Source organism: Chrysemys picta, chromosome 10, assembly GCF_011386835.1.
Source record: "Chrysemys picta bellii isolate R12L10 chromosome 10, ASM1138683v2, whole genome shotgun sequence".
Classification (NCBI taxonomy): domain Eukaryota; kingdom Metazoa; phylum Chordata; order Testudines; family Emydidae; genus Chrysemys; species Chrysemys picta.
The window spans coordinates 53,317,579-53,337,403 of NC_088800.1; the positions used below are offsets into that span (position 1 = coordinate 53,317,579).

At 46.2% G+C, this 19,825-nt stretch overlaps 1 protein-coding gene across 9 annotated transcripts in view; it reads left to right on the forward strand.

Annotated features, from left to right (window-relative positions):
* Nucleotides 1–19,825, forward strand: part of CLUAP1 (clusterin associated protein 1) — a 202,050-nt gene that overhangs the window by 19,900 nt on the left and 162,325 nt on the right. For all 9 annotated transcript variants that reach the window (XM_065559819.1, XM_042854122.2, XM_065559822.1 and 6 more), the window contains 2 exons: nt 980–1,159; nt 4,506–4,601. In XM_065559819.1, the coding sequence (XP_065415891.1) occupies nt 980–1,159; nt 4,506–4,601 (276 nt within the window). The remainder of the gene's footprint in view (nt 1–979; nt 1,160–4,505; nt 4,602–19,825) is intronic.

A 19,825-nucleotide genomic window follows, 5' to 3' on the forward strand; every position in this document is an offset into this window, starting at 1 on the left:
GAGTTAGGGCGGGGACTTTGGGGAAGGGGTGGGGAATGGGCGGAGTTGGGGTGGGGAAGGGGCAGAGTTGGGGCGGGGCCAGGGGTGGGGAAGGGGCGGGGCCAGGGCCCGTGGAGTGTCCTCTTTTTTAATTTTTTAAATATGGTAACCCTAAATAGGACCAGACTCCTGTAGAGCAGTGGGCGCTGTCTGGGGTTTTCTGCTCGGTGTCCCCGTCTGGTTCCCTTTGTTTGACCCTTTAACCTCACTCCTGTCCCTGTTCTTTTATTAGTTGTCCCCCGTAATTTTTTGGTCTCCAGGTCCTGTGGACCCCCCCTTAGGCTCGGGGGGATTCTTTAGGACCAGACTCCTGTACCCCACTGGTCTGGGTCTGTCACAAGATCAAAGATATATAAATCTATTATTTGAATCTTGTAGTTTATTTCCATACCTGTCTGTATGCATATCTGTGCATGTAGGGGGATAGAGGAGAAAGGGACACAAATTATTCCCTCTTTTGATATTAATAAATTTAAGAGAGAAACTATCAATCTGAAAAAAAACCTGTTGGAAGAGGAGATAGTTTATTAGGGTAATTGATCTAATTACAGTAATTCACTGAGGCTGAAATTCATCTCCATGCAGAGGGTCAGCACCAGGCCTATGCACTTAAGTCCCAGTTAAGTTTACAGGAGATGTAAGTGGTACATAGGATTTTTGCTGGCCCTCTGCACAGGGGTGACTTTCACCCTGAGAGAATTAGTGGATGATTTGAGCTTTTTCATTTTTATAAGTGTCCAGAAATGTTATGACTCTCACAAAGTGTATGTATGTCATTCTTGTTTGAAAAATCCTATGTTCCTGAGCTGAAAGTTTCAATTATGTATAGACAAGCATGATGATGCCAAAATAAATACTTTGAGGAAAATGTTTGACTAGGGAATTGACAATCTATTATCTATAATGGACTGAAATATTTCTTTGTGTCTTATTCTAACAGGCTACGAAAGCTCATATAAAGCTCAACACAAAGAAGCTTTACCAAGCAGACGGCTATGCAGTGAAGGAGCTGTTAAAAATAACTTCTGTGCTTTACAATGCCATGAAAACCAAAGGAATGGAGACCACCTCAGTGTCCGAGGAAGAAAGCAGCAAATTCAAGTTTGACCTTGGCTCAAAAGTAAGGAAAATAAGATATTTTTTTTTTTTGTAGTCATGGAAACCAAATCTATTTGCCTCATAAGCCTACGCACAGAATGTATGCATTAGTACATTCTTTTCAAACTCTCCCTTCCTAAATTTACCTGCTGTGACACATTTGGTCCCTATCTAATCCCAAGAAAAACGTGGCTCATAATGGTATTGAAGTTTAGTACAGAACTGGTCATCTCTGCTTTGGAGCAGGACTGGAATAGTAGGGAGCGTGGCAGGGCAGAATTGAAGTGATTTGGCATAATTGTGTTGGAGAAGCATGGGGAGTACTCACTGCAATATGGGCCTGAACCAGTGCCTGTTGAAGTCAATCGGAGTCTTTCCCTTGAATTTATTGGGCAGTGCATCAGGACCTATAGAAGCATTTAAAATAGAAATTGCTCAACAAATACCAAGGAAAAACAGAACACAGATACTCTCTGAATAGGAGAAGTCCTATCAATGTATTTGTTTATGATGAAGGAATAATACTATTCTTTTAAAATTATGCTACATTAATGTCAGGTGATATTATAGAATTTTCTTTAAGAAACTTCTCCCTATCTTGGAGTAGCCTGTTGTGTGCTTCCTGTGTTAGTATTGTAATAATAGAGCAAATTTGTAGGCCCAGACTTGAAAAGTGAGTGAAAGTTTATAAAATGTCATGATAGCCTATAACAACAAATGTTGATGGGAAAAGGTAAACAAGTGAGAGAGACTGAATTAGTCCAAAAAAGACCTATTAATATAACTCAAGGACTATTAAAATCAGGCCTGGTAAGCAAGAGAAGCATGGGATTGGAAATCAATTAACCCAGATTGGTGTGTTGCAAATTAGGCCTAATAGGTGGACAAAACGATGAGAGGATGGGCTATTCCACCTGTCACTCCCTTTTGGGGTCTCTAAAAGAAAAGACTTTGGGGCGGGGGGAATCAAGAAGAAGCTGTCTGCCAACAGTGGCTACAGTGAGCTTTCACCTCCCATCTCTTGGTGCCTTGTGAGCTTTACCATCATGGCTGTCACCTCCCATCTCCTGGCACCTCAGGATCTACCATAACACTGTTGGGCCTTTGTTGGCCTGATCCTGAAAGATGTCCTGAGCAGACTGGGTCAGAGAGAGGGACCCAGATGATGTAGCCACTTCCACCGACTTTGGCTAAATCCCAAATACCACCTGAGATGTGAGTCTTTATCTCCTTCCCACCCTTATTTCTTTTCTTTCCTCTCTCTCTCCTTTTGCCTACTGTTTAATAAGGGTCTGGCTTAGCCAGCCAAGACTGCATCTTTTGCAGCATTGTTGTGAGTCTGGTACTAAAAAGGCAGATAAAAGTAGTGCCCTCAATCACCTGAGCCAGGTCTTGGAGCGGCTGATAAAACCGTGTGCTGTGTCTGTTTTTTTTCCAGCAGTGAGATTGCAAGTGAAAGTCAACACCAGAGAAGGAAAGTGCATTTTCTGTCTTTGCTGTTCTCTTTCATTGTGTGTGTGTTTGTCTTATGCCTTTTAGAAATGGGATTGGACTTCAACTACAAGAACTCAAGCTCATCTTAACATTTTCTTTTCCCCAAAAAGGAACTATTATCGTCTTTAATAACAACAAAACACTGTCAAATGGGAGTGAGGGGTGGGCTGGGGCGGGGTGTTCCTTGTGAAAGCTCCCTCTAGCTAGAAGGAAAGGGAACAAGGGATGTTATTAAAATGAAAGCCTTACTTAATGCATTACATTTACATTTTAAATGCTTTAACCTCTTTTCTCTTCTCTGTATCTTCAATAAAAGGTTACAATATTTTTAACAGTGATACTATACAGGCTGACAAGTATCAGAGGGGTAGCCGTGTTAGTCTGAATCTGTAAAAAGCAACAGAGGGTCCTGTGGCACCTTTAAGACTAACAGAAGCAATGCTTCTGTTAGTCTTAAAGGTGCCACAGGACCCTCTGTTGCTTTATACAGGCTGAGGTCTCTATGTACCAAACCCTGAACCATGTTTAAACTGTTCAGTTAGTGAGAGCGTCATGTTTACACCTTTGACTCTATGTGCCCATATAGACCATCAAAATTAATACTACATCGGTGCTTTGAGAAAACGGGAAACCAAATAACACATTATTAGTATACATTACTTTAATTGTTCTTCCAACCTAGGACACCTCTCTGTCATCTGTGTGAAAATGATCAGTTTCCAGTGGGTTTGCAATAGTTACCCAATTGCCCAGGCCAGAGGAGAAATCCTAATTTTGTGGAGTTTTGCCATTAGCTTTGGAAATTTTGCCATTGGCTTCAATGTGGCCAGATTTCACTTCAGAAGTTTATACAGATTGGACATAATCCAGACCTTATTAAAATCAGTGGAAAGACTCCTGTTGATTCCAGTGGGCTTTAGATCAGGCTTTCTAAGGGGACGTCTGCACTGCATGCTTCTTTCGGTGGGACGTAGTGTACATTCCCTTGTATCGCCCCAGAACATGTATAAATAGGTGTAGCCGGTGAGGCATAGCTTAGGCAAGAATGGTGCAGATATGCCTGAAGGATGTGGGTATCTATGCGAGTACATATCCTACATGGCTCCCTGCTCACCCAAGCCATGCGTCCGCCTCTACACTGCTGTTTTTAGCCATGTAGTGTCCTGCTGTCTCCCTGCTGCTGGAGCCCTTCCCCACCGTAGGGAAAGACTTGTCACAGGGAAAGACAGGCAGCAGAAGGGCAGTGGAGAAAGGCTCTGCCAGCTCCCCATTGCTGGAGCCCTTTCCGCCACAGGGAAAGATTCTGGCAGGTGCGAATGGCTTCGCCAGTTCCCAGCTGCTGGAGCCTTCTCCTGCCACAAGGAGAAACTCTGGCAGCCAGGAAAGACTTCAGCAGCTCCTTGCTGCTAGAGCCTTTCCCCATGAAAGGGAAAGGCTCCAGCAGTGGGGGAGCAGTAGGGAAAGGTCCCTGCTGCTGGAGCCTTTCCCCTCAGCAAAGAAAGACTCCAGCGGGGGGAAGGCTCCCCCGGCTCCCTGCTGCTGGAGCCCTCCCTGTGACAAGAAAGGACTCCAGCAGCAGGGAGTTGCTGAAGCTTTCCCCTGTTGTCTCTCCCTTGCTGGAGCATTTCATTGATGTGTAGCTACACACTGCTGTCTGGACGCAGCTGGCTTTTCCCTGCAGTGTGTAAAATTACACATACCCTCCATGCTGCCGCCGGTGGTGTGTAGTGTAGATGTAGCCTAGGAGAGATTCAGGCACCATGTTGGTCACACATATGGTTTTAATTTGAAAAGGGACAAAACCTTTCACAACTTTTCTGTGATGGCAAAGAGACTCTTCCATTGTTTGATTTTTTTTTATGCTGTTCTTCTAGATTGCTGATTTGAAGGCAGCCAGGCAGCTTGCTTCAGAAATCACATCCAGAGGAGCATCTCTGTATGATTTACTTGGCAAAGAGGTGGAGTTGAGGGTAAGTATGCTCTGCAGAAAGGGAACTCCGATTCACCATATGCTGCAAATGTAGAGAGAGAAACCAGTGTGAATGAGCAATTCCAACAGCTGCAATCAATATATCAGATGTAGATTCCATGTGTGAGTGGAGCAAGGTCAGATGGGTTACCCAGCTTCTCGTTCATATTACTTGTAATAAGCCCAAGAGAATAACGGTTTGCCAGTTTGTGTTTAGAGGTGAACTGAAATGCTTTGTAAAGAACTGCTTGAGAACTTAAATCAGTAACAGTGTGTACATACACTTTGTCATGTTCCTGTACCAGATGTGGACTGGCTACAGACACATCAGATATGTTCATCATAAGATTCTTTAATACTCTGCCAGGTATGTCTCAGGTTCATTTAAATAAGGTATTTTACATGCAGTGCCACCTAACATAATACAGTTTAGCATTCCATTAGATCTCCCCCTTTAAGATCTACATTCCTACCATTTGCAATATTTACATTATCACGCTGTCTTTGAGGTTCAGTATTTATCAGTCTGCTAAGATTCTCTGAATTGTACTGGTTTCCTAATTACATCACCCAAAGCATGACAACTTGGTCATCAGGCTGTATATTAGTTGCAATAACTGGTTGTGGTCAGTCCAGAATCCTTGAGTCGTCATCTTGTTCTGCATCTGCCATCTGTGGGGTTTGATATGTTGATTGTTCTGTCTGAGGAATAAACTGTAGATGCTGATGGTTTCTGTTGAACTCTCCACTGTCCGTTTGATCACATATGATTTGGGCGCTAAATTCCTTTTCTTTACAACAGCTGGAGCTGTCCATCTGTTTTCTTCATCCAGTTTGAAAGGAACAGAGTCACCAGGTTCTAGACCCAGCAATTCTTTTACTGAGTGATGTCTGTTGTAAAAGTGTTGATAAGCTCTTCTAGCCTTTTTATTCAATTTGGCTACTCTCTTCATGACTAGCCACTTTGGAGATAGGTGCTTTTTTAAAGTTGGAACATTAGAACAGAGTCATCTTCCCACTGGGAGTTGTGCTGGATATATCCAGTAGCTGCTATTGGTGTTGATATGTAACTCAGAAAAGCAAGGAGTGGCTCTTCTTCCTGTAGGATTTTGTTGGCTGTACAGCATTCTTGGCCTCTCCATTCACTTGTAGGTAATGTGATTTGCTAGTAATATGGTCAAAATCATATTTTGTTCAGAATGACTTAAATTCCATTGCAATGAATTGTAGTCTGTTGTCCATCACTCGTTGTTTTGGAATACTGAAGTGAGCAAAAACAGTCCATGATGACCAGGTAATGATGTCCTGTGAATATGCTTAAATTTGCAGCTAGTCTCTTCCAAGGTCTGTCTGGTAGGGTGTTGTTATGAGAGGTTCTTTGTGTTGTGTTGGTCTGTTAGTTCCTTGCCAATGCCTGACCACCACACTGACTGGTTGGCCCATTCATGGCATTTGACTCACGTAATTGTCCATGCACTGCACAGTAGTCTCTTATGACTTCTTTAGTGTCCTTCAGATGCTTAGGCCAGCCGCCCCTAATGTAATGTAGAACTTCATGAAGTTGCATATCTGTCAAGGTTGTTTTTTGTACTGGTGTAGCCTCTTTTCTGAGACTCATCAGTATGCATCCACATACTGTCACATCCACTTTAATGTCAGCTTTGAGCTCATGGGTAGTTGAGTGCGATTCCAGGGCCTCCCCCCTGCACTGAGCCAAGACAGAAACAGGAACCCTGTTACACACACCTGAGAGCAGGACATGACCATTTTATTTAGCCCTCCCCACCCCTAAAGAATATTTTCACCAGCCATCTATGCCATGGAGCAAATAGAGAAGAACGAGTGGGGCAGCTGTGAGGAGGAGCCGGAGGCAAGTGGGAGAAGGAGGTGGGGAGAAGTGTCCTGGCTGCTTCTTCTATCTCTACGGACTCTGACAAAGTGAAATGAGCCCTGAAGACTTGCAGAGAGAAGAGGCATTGTTCTCTTTCCCCAGGGCCTTCCTCCATGGTCACCAACTTTTCTAGCTCTCTGAAAGGAAAAACTATGTTGAAACCCAAGAAGGGCTCCTCAACCTTTCATGGGGACTCCTGCCACCATATGTTGGTTGATAAGGGCTCTCATAAGCCCTCCAGTACCCAGGTAAGAGTGAGAGCCCCAGAGTGTGACTCCTCAGTACCATCTGAACTGCAGCACTCAATTCCAGCACTGTTCAATCCAGAATGGACCTTGTTGGTACTGTTGAAGTTGGTACTGTCCATATCATCTGTATCTCTGATGTCAGTGGCCCATGTGTGGTACCAATGACGACTGGCACGTGTGACATCAATAATGATGGCACTCCTCCTGACAATACTGTTGATTCCTCAGGCACCCATGGCAGCCAGGGACCTACTTTGCCTGTCAGTACTAGACTTTCCCCTCCTGCAACAGGATAGTCTCTCAGTGCTGACCTCAGTACCATCCCTGTTACCGACCTTGGTGCTGGCCTCCCCTGGAAGCTTTTGCCATCTCCTACTCCTGGCTGACACTCTTCAGTGGAATCTGTCCATCATTCCCACAGATCTGTAAAAAAAAGACCTTTCTCCTTGGTTTCCAGCATCTTATGTTTATCCCTTTTGGCCCTATGGGCATTGTGGGGTATCCCTCAAACTACCAGGTCAGTTTCAGCGTCCTCCTCTAGGCCTGGGTTTCCGACTCCGTCATCTTTCAGGAAGGCCACTGTACCACCTCCAGCTGCCAAGCATGGCACCAGCTTAGATCCTTCAGATGAGGACTATAGGAGGAAGAGCAGCAGATGCTCATTCATATATCATGTTCCTCAGTTAAAGAGACAATAATGCCTGACTCATCCTCTGATAGAGGTTGTGTGATACTAGTCGGAGTGCTTGGTAGCCCAGAAAGTCTAGGGGAAGAATTGGTGTAAGAATAACAAAATAGCATTTCACTGGAAGATAAAAATATTTTCAGGAGCTGTAGTGGAGCTAGAAAAATGTCTACCATTTTTCAAAGTGTCTTAAATTTCCATGAAAATATGATGCAAAACAGAGCTCATTTGTATTCCAGAAATGTTAATAAAATAAAACAAAATCTTTACACACCTCATTTCCCCACAGTATATTTGTCTAATCCCTTGGCTATGGAAACAGATTTCACAAGGCACCTGGCTAATGCATTGGTGACTGAGTTCAAAGGGTTAAGCTGCTTTGGTCTGCACACATCTCCATACAACTCAGACAGCTAAAATGTCAAGAGTTTGTCAATTTTTAGGGAGAATTTTAAAAGAGCACTTGGCAGTTGCTTTGAAATTGGGAATAATTTAATCGTTTTGGCCAAATCACAGTTTTTAGAAGTCCATTTAGCTTCAAGGTTCGGCCCTTAACATATCCAAGAGTAGAGTGACGAATGTGTGAAGTGAAAATCAGGGATGAGTGAGTGTTCCAGTGCAACCCCCTCTCATTGGGCCCATCAAGAGCTCTCTTCATTGGAAGCCTCTTTAAAGGTGCAGTTTCCAGAAGGGTGTGAATTATTATATCCTGTAGAGACCATACGTTTCCGATGGCATAATGATTCATTGCTCTAGCTGGGACTAGCCAATTTTATATAAATGCAAGGTTTATGCTCTGCACAGATGTCTTACAGATTAAACTTGTTGTCCTTAAGAAATCCTGTCAGGTGAGAGATGGCCTGTGCCCCATTAGGGATAAGTTTATATCCTAAAGGCATGATGCTTTACAGTGACAGCCCAAAGAAAACTTCCAAATAGAACTAGAAAAGCCCTCGCATGTTTTGTTACTAATGATTTGGGCCAGTTCTGACATTCTGAGGGATCCATCCAAACTAAGGAGTGCTGCTTCAATCCAAAGTCTGGTACATAAGCATACGGCTAGTTTTAGCCTCTTGGACATTGAATATAGCAAAATAAATATTTTTCAAATTAAAAGCTGACCTCTGTTGATACAAACTGACTTGACTAACTTTCCACTGGATTTGCTTGTTTTTGTCATTATTTTTCTTGTGGTAGTTATACGCATAGATTGTTTTATGTATTTTGTACTCCAAACTGCACGGTATTTTTTGTTTTCTTTTGTAAAGGCTGTGACAATGATTTATTTTTTAAAGGCTGCTTTGTCTGAGCATTAAAATTATATTCAAAGGGATTGAAAACAAAATGTAGCTTTCGTCACCTCCATTAGAGCTGCAGAATGTCTGGTATACGTTCAGTGAAGGCCTATAGAACTCCAGTGCATTTTGACTTCCTGACTACTGTATGTCCTGATGTCCCATTCATTTGAATGGTCAGCACCATTATAATTCCTGTAGGATAAAAGCAGCACCACAGCAGCTGATTTTTAATTGGAGTCCCTTATTCTTTAAAGACCATATATTTTGTTACTTAAAGAATATCTAGAATTACAGTAAGGCTTGAAAAATTCACTCACCACTAGTCCTTGGGGAGCTTTTCCTGTGAAACTATTATCCAGCTGAAACTATTACGTTTTGCAGTATCTAAGCTACCATTTTACAAAACAAAAATTCTAGCCCATACAACTGTATAGATGACCTTTCAAAGGTGAACCAAATGTAAGTGTTGCCTTGCCAAGTCTGCACACAGACAACTCTACTGCTGTTTATACCATGAAATTAACAAAATACTGGTCAGTTTTATTTCAGTGGCACTGTTGCTCTTTACACAGCAGGGTGTATGCACCAATGAATTCTTTAACGGTTGCAGAGTATGATGTGCAATGACAGTCCCATCCACAGGTAGGGCACACCCATGCACTAGCAGTGCTCTGAATCTGAGCAGCAGATTCTTTCGTCCTCTGACACTAGTCATCACAAAGCTTGATCCAGTCCCCCTCGCTCCATCTAGAAGCTGGTTCTGCCAACCAGAGTGGAATTCTGTACTACTTTTCCCAATCCACAGATATTTCAAAGGATACTAAATAATTTTTGCAAGCATCCTGAAATCTGGGCAGCGGTCTGCCTTTCTTTCTAGACCCTTTACAAACTTCAGAGAAAAGCATCGGGATCCTGTAATCTGGCATTTGCTTGACATGTCCAAGCCATCGGAGTCTTTTCTTACTAATCAACATCCCCATGAATGACATACCAGCATGATTTAATACTTCCACATTTGTGACCCTGTCTTGCCATCTTATTCAAAGAATTTTATGCAAGCATCTGATATGAAAGCTGTTTAGACTTTTGGTATGTTTGGCGTAAGTCGTCCATGTTTCTGAGCCATATAGAAGAGTGGATAAAACACACATCTCATAAATATGGATTTTTATATGTTTTATTTACAGCTTTTATTTCAGTTTTATTTGCAGCTACTTATAATCCTGTAGGTAGAACTAAAACTGCCAAGATTCATGTCAGTTTCACTCTTATGTTGTTGCTTGGGAAAGCTCTGAGCAGCAGCATGGATAGGTATTGGAGTTATTCTTGAGCGAGAACTTAAAAAAAACAGAGGCTGAGGAAAAATTGAGCATTCGAGATCCTCGTCCCACCTTTGCAGTAGCCACGAGACAAAAACTTAATTCTCTATTCCAGCAAATTGGGGTTGAGGATTCAAATTTAGCAGACACTTGCCTCAGTTTACCTGTCTGTAAAATAGGTATAATATACTTCCCTACCTGTTGGGGCTATTGGGAGGCTTAGACAATAACACATAAAACACTTTGTGGTTCTCTGATGAAAATTGCAATAAAATGCGAAGTGTTATACTAAGGTCTAGTCAATGGGTCACTGGACTGGGACTCAGGACAGCTGGGTTTTGTTCCTGGTTCTGTCATTAACCTGCTGGGTGACCGTAGGTAAGTCTTCTTCACCTCTCTGTGCCTCCCCCTGCCCCCCATCTACCCTTTGTCTTGTCCTTTTAGGCCATGGTCGGCAAAACTTTTGTTGCTCAGGGGTGTGAAAAAACACCGAGTGACATAGGTTTTGTCGGCATAAGCGCTCATGTGCACAGGGCTGTGTTGGCAGGAGACTCTCAGGTTTTTTATGTCGATGGGAGAGCTCACTCCCGTCGGTATAATGTGGCTACATGAGCGCTCTTACAATGGCACAGCTGTGTCAGTACAGCTGTGCCGCTGTAAGCTTGTAAGTGTAGACATGACCTGATTGTAAGCTCTTTGGGACCTGACCTATCTTTTAGTATATGTCTATACAACACCTAGCCCAATGAGGCCCTGATTTCAGTTGGAGCCTCTAGGTGCTATTGTAATACAAATAACTAATAATAATATGAATTAAAGGTGAATATGGTGTTCAAGTGATCCTTTCAGTGCAGGCAGGTGTGTTAAACGATTTGATCCTTCTAGATTTTCTTAATCAGATTTGTAGGACACCCAAATCTACAGTTCTCACTTTGTATTTATTTTTTCATTACAAATATTTGCACTGTAAAAAAAAAATTGTATTTTTAATTCACCCAATGCAAGTACTGTAGTGCAATTTCTTTGTCATGAAAGTTGAACTCACAAATGTAGATTTATGTACAAAAATAACTGCACTCAAAAACAAAACAATGTAAAACTTTAGAGCCTACAAGTCCACTCAGTCCTACCTCTTGTTCAGCCAATCGTTCAGACAAACAAGTTTGTTTACATTTATGGGAGATCATGCTGCCCGCTTCTTGTTTACAATGTCACGTGAAAGTGAGAACAGGTATTTACATGGCATTATTGTAGCTGGTGTTGCAAGATATTTACGTGCCAGATGCGCTAAAGGTTCAGATGTCTCTTCATGCTTCAACCACCCTTCCAAAGAACATGCTTCCATGCTGATGATGGGTTCTGCTCGACAACGATCCAAAGCAGTGTGGACCAATGCATGCACATTTTCATCATCTGAGTTAGATGCCACCAGCAGAAGGGTTTTCTTTTTTGGTCGTTTGGGTTCTGTAGTTTCCACATTGGAGTGTTGCTCTTTTAAAACTTCTGAAAGCCTGCTCCACACCTCATCTCTCTGATTTTGGAAGGCACTTCAGATTCTTAAACCTTGTGTCAAGTGCTGTAGCTATTTTTAGAAATCTCACGTTGGTACTTTGCATTTTGTCAAATCTGTAGTGAAAGTGTTCGAACAACATGTGCTGGGTCATCTGAGACTGCTGTAACATGAAACATATGGCAGAATGCGGATAACACAGGCAGGAGGAGACCTACAGTTCTCCCCCAAGGAGTTCATTCACAAATTTCATTAATGCATGATTTTTTTAAATGAGCATCATCAGCATGGAAGCATGTCCTCTGGAATGGTGGTTGAAGCAAGAAGGAGCATACGAATGTTTAGCATATCTAACATGTAAATACCTTGCAATGCCGGCTACAAAAGTGCCATGCAAATGCCCGTTCTCGCTTTCTGGTGACACTGTAAATAAGAAGCAAGCAGCATTAACTCCTGTAATGTAAACAAACTTGTTTGTCTTAGAGACTGTCTGAACAAGAACTGAGTGGACTTGTAGGCTCTAAAGTTTTACATTGTTTTGTTTCTGAGTGCAGCTATGTAACAAAAAAAGAATCTACCTTTGTAAGTTGCACTTTGACCATAAAGAGATCGCACTTGTATGAAATGAATTGAAAAATACTATTCTTCTTCGAGTGATTGTTCATGTCCATTCCAAGCAGGTGTGTGCGCGCTGCGCACACGGCAGCCGGAAGATTTTACCATAGCAGCGTCCGTAGGGTCAGCTCTGGCGCCCCCTGGAATGGCGCCTTCATGGCGCTGTATTTAAGGGCCAGCCGACCCCCCACCCCCTCAGTTCCTTCTTACTGCCGGTGACGGCTAGCTGGAACTTCTCTTGCTCTTCAGCAATCGTGGCAGTGTTCGATAGTTCGTGTAAATAGTTAATTAGTTAGTTAGTTGTTAGTGTTAGATAGTTAGGTATCAGTTGGGGGTTTACCCCCAACTTTTCGTCTCCCCGCTGGGGCGTGTCCGGGTCCCCAGGGTTCAAACTCTGTCGGGACTGCAGGAAATTTATACTGAAAAGTGACCTGCACTCTTCGTGCTTGCGGTGCCTCGGAGAGATCCATCAAAGGGACAGGTGCACTATCTGCAGGGCTTTTCGCCCCAGGACTCTCAAAGATAGAGAGCAGAGACTTAAAGTCCTCCTAATGGAGGCGGCACTGCGGCCGCAATCGGATCCCGGGCCTTCCGACCCGGCACCCAGCACTTCATCCTCGGTGTGCAGTGCCCCGGCACTGGAGATAAGTCGTGAGGCCAAGGCCCCAAAACCCCGGCACCGGAGAGAGTCTGTGCATAAAAAATCGTCTTCTACAAGACACCGCTCTCCATCGCCGGTGCCGGTTAAAAAGAACAGGCCGCTGAGGGAACAGTCTCCCTACCGGGACTCTAAAGGTCAGGCGCTGTCCACGAGTGTTACGGGGCAACCCGCGCCGCAGACCCATCCAGCCATCCCGTTGACTCCCGCCCCGGAGAGGGCAAGGTCGAGTCCGGAACGGCACAGATCCCCGGATATGATGGAGGAGGTCTGCCTCCCATCGACGCCGGAGGCGTTTGAGGCCGCATCAGACCTCTTGAGCCTCCCGGTGCCGGCATCGCCGCACCGGTGCAGAGAACCCCCGGCTACTGCCGGGCCCCAGTATCACTCTAAGGGCAAACCGGGGATGCGCTCACCGCACTCTCCACACGGCGCCCCGTTAGCGGCACCGGAGCGAGCACCCCCGCCGGCGACAGTGGGTACCGCTCCTCTGATGTCCTCATATTCAGAGACTTCTGACTCAGAGGCAGACTCCTATCGCTCTAACAGATCGAGGAGCAGACGATCATCCTCACGTAGGAGTGTCCAACTCTACCCACCACAGTGGCATCAACAACAGGAGTGGCAACTGCCTCCACAGTGGCCGTTCTGGACGCCGTGGGCCTATCATCAGTCAGTGGGTCAGGCGTCCGGGCCCCACTCACGGACCGCTTCCGTTTCCTCAACGTCGGCGCCACCGCCGTCTGACAGGAGTGTGCCACGATGTGATACGGCACCCCCTGGTCAAACAACGGCACCGACGGGGACTTTGCTCCCTTCAGCGCAGGCACCGTCCAGCACTCCTCGGCGTTCGGTGGCGACCCCGCATCTTGAGCCCGCACCGGCCCCGCAGCCTGAGTACTGTGTGCCGCAGGCCCTCACAGAGGGAGACGTGGTAGATGAAGGGCAGCTACATGGGACATTTTCCTCTTCATCTCCGGACGAGGCAGTAGCGGGAACTTCTGCGGCACCGGCTCTAGAGGATAACAGAATCCTCCAACAGCTCCTTACTCGAGCGGCACAGAGCCTCTCAATACAGACGGAACAGATTGAGGTGGACATTGATCCCATAATTGATATCCTGACCCCGTCAGGCCCATCTAGGGTAGCCCTACCCCTCATAAAGACCATTGCGGACACAACCCGCACCTTGTGGCAAATCCCAGCCTCATTGGCTCCTACAGCCAAAAAGACAGAGAGGCGGTATTTTGTCCCAACCAAGGGCTATGAATATCTTTATACGCACCCTCTGCCGGACTCCCTAGTGGTGGATGCGGCCAACCAGAGGGAACGACAGGGTTTTCAGGGGGCTACACCTAAAAATAGAGAGGCGAAAAAGTTGGACCTCTTTGGCCGCAAGGTCTATTCAACAGGGGGCCTACAGTTGCGTATTGCCAATCAGCAGGCCATAGTGAGCTGGTATGGACACAACACGTGCTCGGCTTTGTCTAGGTTCACGGACCTCCTCCCGCAGGACTCATGAACCGAGTTCTCGGCCCTTGTTGAGGAGGGCAGACTGATTACCCTAGCTTCCCTCCAGGCAGCCTTGGACGCAACCGATTCAGCCTCGCGCACGGTGGCTACTGGTCTGGTCATGAGGTGCGGAGCCTGGCTTCAAGTTTCCTGTCTACCTCATGAAGTCCAACAGACTATCCAGGACTTACCCTTTGAAGGGCCCACGCTTTTCTCGGAAAAGACGGATAAACGACTCCATAGTCTAAAGGATTCGCGGACCACCCTCCGTTCTTTAGGCCTAAACACCCCTGTTACTCAACGTAGGCAGTTTAGGCCGCCTCAGGCCCCACGACCGTACCAACCTCAGAATCGAGGTGGTGCCTTGTGCAGAAGGCCAAGGACAGGCAGGAGGAGGCAACAACAGCAGCCCTTCGGCCAGTCTTCTACCCAACCAAGGCCTACACAGGGGCCTAGACCACCATTTTGAGGGCTCGGTCGAGGACGACCTACCAGTCAGAACTCTGGATCCTCCCAACCTTACCTTTTCGTCACGTCTGTCCCCCTTCTATCGTGTGTGGGCCCTGATCACGTCTGACGCTTGGGTGCTCCGCACGGTAAAGGAGGGATATTCTATCCAGTTTTCCTCCCTCCTGCCCCACCAGTCCCCCTCCCCGTCCCTCTTCAGGGACCCCTCTCACGAGCAACTTCTACTTCAAGAAGTTCGGTCCCTCCTCACAGCAGGGGCAGTGGAGGAGGTGCCTCGGGAACTACGGGGCAAGGGCTTCTATTCTCGATATTTCCTAATACCGAAAGTGAAAGGGGGCCTCAGACCTATTCTGGACTTGCGGCCTCTCAACAAGTTTGTCAAGAAGCTCAAGTTCCGCATGGTCTCCCTGTCCTCCCTCATTCCTTCCATGGATCCAGGAGACTGGTATGCCGCCCTCGATTTAAAGGATGCATACTTCCATATTGCGATAATCCCTCGACACAGGCGTTACCTCAGGTTTCTCATCGGCAACGTTCATCTACAGTTTACGGTTCTACCCTTCGGTCTGTCAGCAGCCCCAAGGGTCTTCACGAAGTGCATGGCAGTTGTGGCAGCCTTCCTGCGCAGGCAAGGGATCCAGGTATTTCCCTACCTGGACGATTGGCTCATCAAGGGCAGGAACAAGGCACTGGTGGAGGCTCAGGTGGTCTTCATCAGGCACACCTTCCGCTCACTCGGCCTCTTACTCAACGAGGCCAAGTCCATTCTTTCTCCATCACAAAGAATCGAATTCATAGGAGCAGTTCTGGACTCGACACACGCCAGAGCATATCTCCCAGAGGCCAGATTCCGAACTATATCCAACATCATTCTCGGCCTCCAAAGTTACCCTACCACCACAGTAAGAAGCTGCCTCTTTTTACTAGGGCACATGGCAGCATGTACCTACGTCGTGAGACACGCCAGACTCAGACTGCGCCCTCTCCAGTCTTGGTTGGCAGGGGTTTATCGGCCAGTCAGGGACTCCCTAGAATCAGTGGTGACGTTACCTTGGCCGGTGTTGGACTCCCTTCAATGGTGGCTCGACCCACGGGTGGTCTGCGCAGGGGTCCCTTTCCTCGAATCCGAGCTCTCCCTGACCCTGGTAACGGATGCGTCGGATCAGGGATGGGGTGCACATCTGACCCACCTCAGGACCCAAGGTCTTTGGTTGAGGGAGGATCTTTCACTGCACATCAATGTCAGGGAGTTACGAGCGGTACGCCTCACATGCATAGCATTCAAGTCCCAGCTGGCAGGCAGGTGCGTTTCTGTCCTCACAGACAATACTCCAACAATGTTTTATATCAACAAACAGGGTGGTGCTCGCTCCTCTTCCCTTTGCCAGGAGGCCCAGGCATTATGGGACTTCTGCGTACAGAACGTAATTCACCTGATAGCATCCTACCTCCCTGGCACGCACAACGCGCTCGCGGACACCCTCAGCCGCTCGTTCCAGGGCCACAAGTGGTCTATCCGCTGGGATGTAGTTCTCTCAATTTTCCGACTCTGGGGTCATCCCCAGGTGGACTTGTTTGCATCCAACAAGAACAGGAAGTGTCATCAATTCTGCTCCCTCATGGGACACAGTCAGGGGTCCCTATCAGACGCTTTTCTCCTCTCTTAAGGCAGACGGGCTTCTTTACGCTTTTCCCCCGATTACCTTGATTCACAAGGTGATCCTCAAGGCCCGCAGAGATCACGCTCGACTCATCTTCATAGCTCCTGCGTGGCCACGCCAGCATTGGTACACGTCTCTCCTACACATGTCTACGAGGGTTCAACTCAGGTTGCCCCTGCTACCAGACTTGATCACGCAGGATCGCGGTAACCTCCTTCACCCGAACCTGGAGTCGCTCCACCTTACAGCTTGGATGTTCCATGGCTAAACCCACTGGAGTTACGATGCTCCCATCAGGTCAGACAGGTCCTGTTGGGCAGCAGGAAGCCCTCGACAAGGTCTACGTACTTGGCCAAGTGGAAGCACTTCTCCCTGTGGGCTACACAACTCAGTCAGGCCTCCTTGCTCGCCCCGGTCCCTCTCATCTTGGACTATTTGCTACATCTGAGACACCTGGGACTAACTTTGTCGTTGGTTCGAGTACACCTTGCTGCAATCTCCGCGTTCCACTCTGGAGAAGCGGGGACCTCAGTGTTTGCGAACCCACTTGTTGGACGATTCCTTAAGGGTCTTGACAGATTGTTCCCGCACATCCGTCAACCTGTCCCTGCTTGGGACCTCAATTTGGTCCTGTCTGTCCTCACGGGACCCCCATTCAAGCCGCTGGCTTCTTGCTTGCTGTTATACCTCTCATATAAGGTTGCGTTCTTGGTGGCTATCACATCAGCACGGAGAGTATCAGAACTCAGAGCTCTAACTTCTGAGCCTCCATACACCGCCTTCCACAAGGACAAGGTCCAACTCAGGCTGCACCCTGCGTTCCTGCCTAAGGTGGTTTCCCCATTTCATATGGGTCAAGACATTTTTCTCCCTGTGTTTTATCCCAAACCGCACTCCTCGGCTAAGGAGCGCAGGTTGCATTCTCTGGATGTTCGTAGGGCTCTCGCGTCCTATATAGAAAGGACGAGACCCTTCAGGAAGTCGACCCAAATTTTCGTCGCCGTGGCCAACAGTAGGAAGGGGCTCCTGGTCACATCACAGAGGATCTCAGCTTGGATCAGAACCTGCATCCAGGAGTGCTACAGTCGGGCCAATGTACCAGCCCCGCCTATCACGGCCCACTCCACAAGAGCGCAGGCTTCTTCAGCTGCGTTCCTGGCCCACATCCCGACACAGGAGATTTGTAGAGCGGCCACCTGGTCCTCAATCCACACCTTTACGGCTCACTACGCCATTACGCACCAAGCCAGGGAGGATGCTGCATTTGGCCGCGCAGTCCTCCAGTCTGCAGTGACCTCTGACCCCACCACCTAGACTTGGGCTTGTGAGTCACCTGCTTGGAATGGACATGAACAATCACTCGAAGAAGAAGAAACGGTTACTCACCTTCTCGTAACGGTTGTTCTTCGAGATGTGGTGTTCATGTCCATTCCAATACCCACCCTCCTACCCCTCTGTCGGAGTATCGGCAAGAAGGAACTGAGGGGGTGGGGGGTCGGCTGGCCCCTATATACAGCGCCATGAAGGCGCCACTCCAGGGGGCGCAGGAGCCGACCCTACGGACGCTGCTATAGTAAAATCTTCCAACTGCCGTGCTTGCGGCATGCACACACCTGCTTGGAATGGACACGAACAACACATCTCGAAGAACAACCGTTATGAGAAGGTGAGTAACCGTTTCTTTCTTTTGTTGATCACTTTTACAGTGCATATATTTGGAATAAAAAAATAATATAAAGTGACCACTGTACACTTTGTATTCTGTGTTGTAATTGAAAACAATATATTTGAAAATGTAGAGAAACTTCCAAAAATATTTAATAAATTTCAATTGGCATTCTATTGTTTAGCAGTGCGATTATAACTTCGATTAATCATTTATTTTTTTAGTGCAATTTTTTTGTTTTGTTAATCATTTGAGTTAACTGTGATTAATTGACAGCCCTAATGGTAATACACATACACAGTATATGTATCTGAGCATACATATATGTATACTTGTCAGGAGGAGGTTGAGGTGTGGGTTTCTGTCTCTTAGAAATGCAGTATGGTATCTGTCTGATCCCTTTCAAACAAAGAGCCTTCATCATTTGTGTGTATGATCCAGATAAGAGTAATTGCTTTCTAAAGGTATAGAATTATTTTATCTTTTTCATTCATTTTCTGTAGAAAACTGAACTGTGGGAGGAAAAAAATTATTGATTGCCCGAATTAAAATCTTAGTTAATAGTCAGAAAAATTGCTCAAATCTACACTTTTCCCATGAAGTGAAAGTTTCCAATGACATCTTACCTTAAAAAAAACAAACAAACTAAGCCTGATTTTAGGAAAGAGTGAGGCATTTCTTGACAAATCTAATGAACAATTCCAAGGGGGTACGAGGCTGTCACTTATAAACTGTTTGAAGAGTATCATACAGTTCTCAACCCTGCAGCTAGGAAACTACCTTTTAATTTACCTTTGCTCTTGAGCACCAGCAAATGCAGTACAACCATGCACGACTGGCAGTAGGGTCTGTGCCAATGGAGCACTCACTTGTGCTGTGCAATAATGGGGAAAAGCGATACTGTAGCTGCATAGGCACTTCTGCTAGGACTGTGTCATCTGCTAGATAACTGCCAAATAGATACAGTATGGGCCCTGGGCCAATGTTAACGATGGGAGGGGATTCAGCACTAACGGGGAAACAGCTGAAGAGCCTGCTTTGGAATGAGGATAACTGAAGTAAAAAACTGAATTGTCTAGATGTTGGTAGCACAGTAACTCCTCACTTAAAATGCTATTTTAAGTGAAACGATGTTAAGCGAATCCAATTTCCCCATAATAATTAATGTAAATGGGGGGGATTTTTTTTTCGCCAGACAAAAGTGTGTGTGTGTGTGTGTGTGTGTGTGTGTGTGTGTGTGTATACACACCGTATAAGTTTTAAACAAACAATGTAATACTGTACACAATAATGATATTTGTGAAGCTTGGTTGAGGTGGTGGAGTCAGAGGGTGGGATATTTCCCAGGGAATGCCTTGCTGCTGAATAATGAACTAGCACTCCTCTGAGCCCTCAAGGGTTAACACATTGTTGTTAATGGAGCCTCATACTCTACAAGGCAGCAGGAATGGAGGGAGGAGACACAGCATGACAGAGACACAGAGTGTGTGTGTGTGTGTGTGTGTGTGTGTGTGTGTGTGTGTGTGTGTGTGTGTGAGAGAGAGAGAGAGACAGACAGACAGACAGACACACTATGTGTGAGTTTGTGTGAGAGAGAGAGACACGCCCTTTTAAGTACGCTGACTGCACTCAAAGTACACTGCCTTTTTAAGTAGATCAGCAAGTTGACAGTAGCTGCTGCCAGCAAGCTCCCT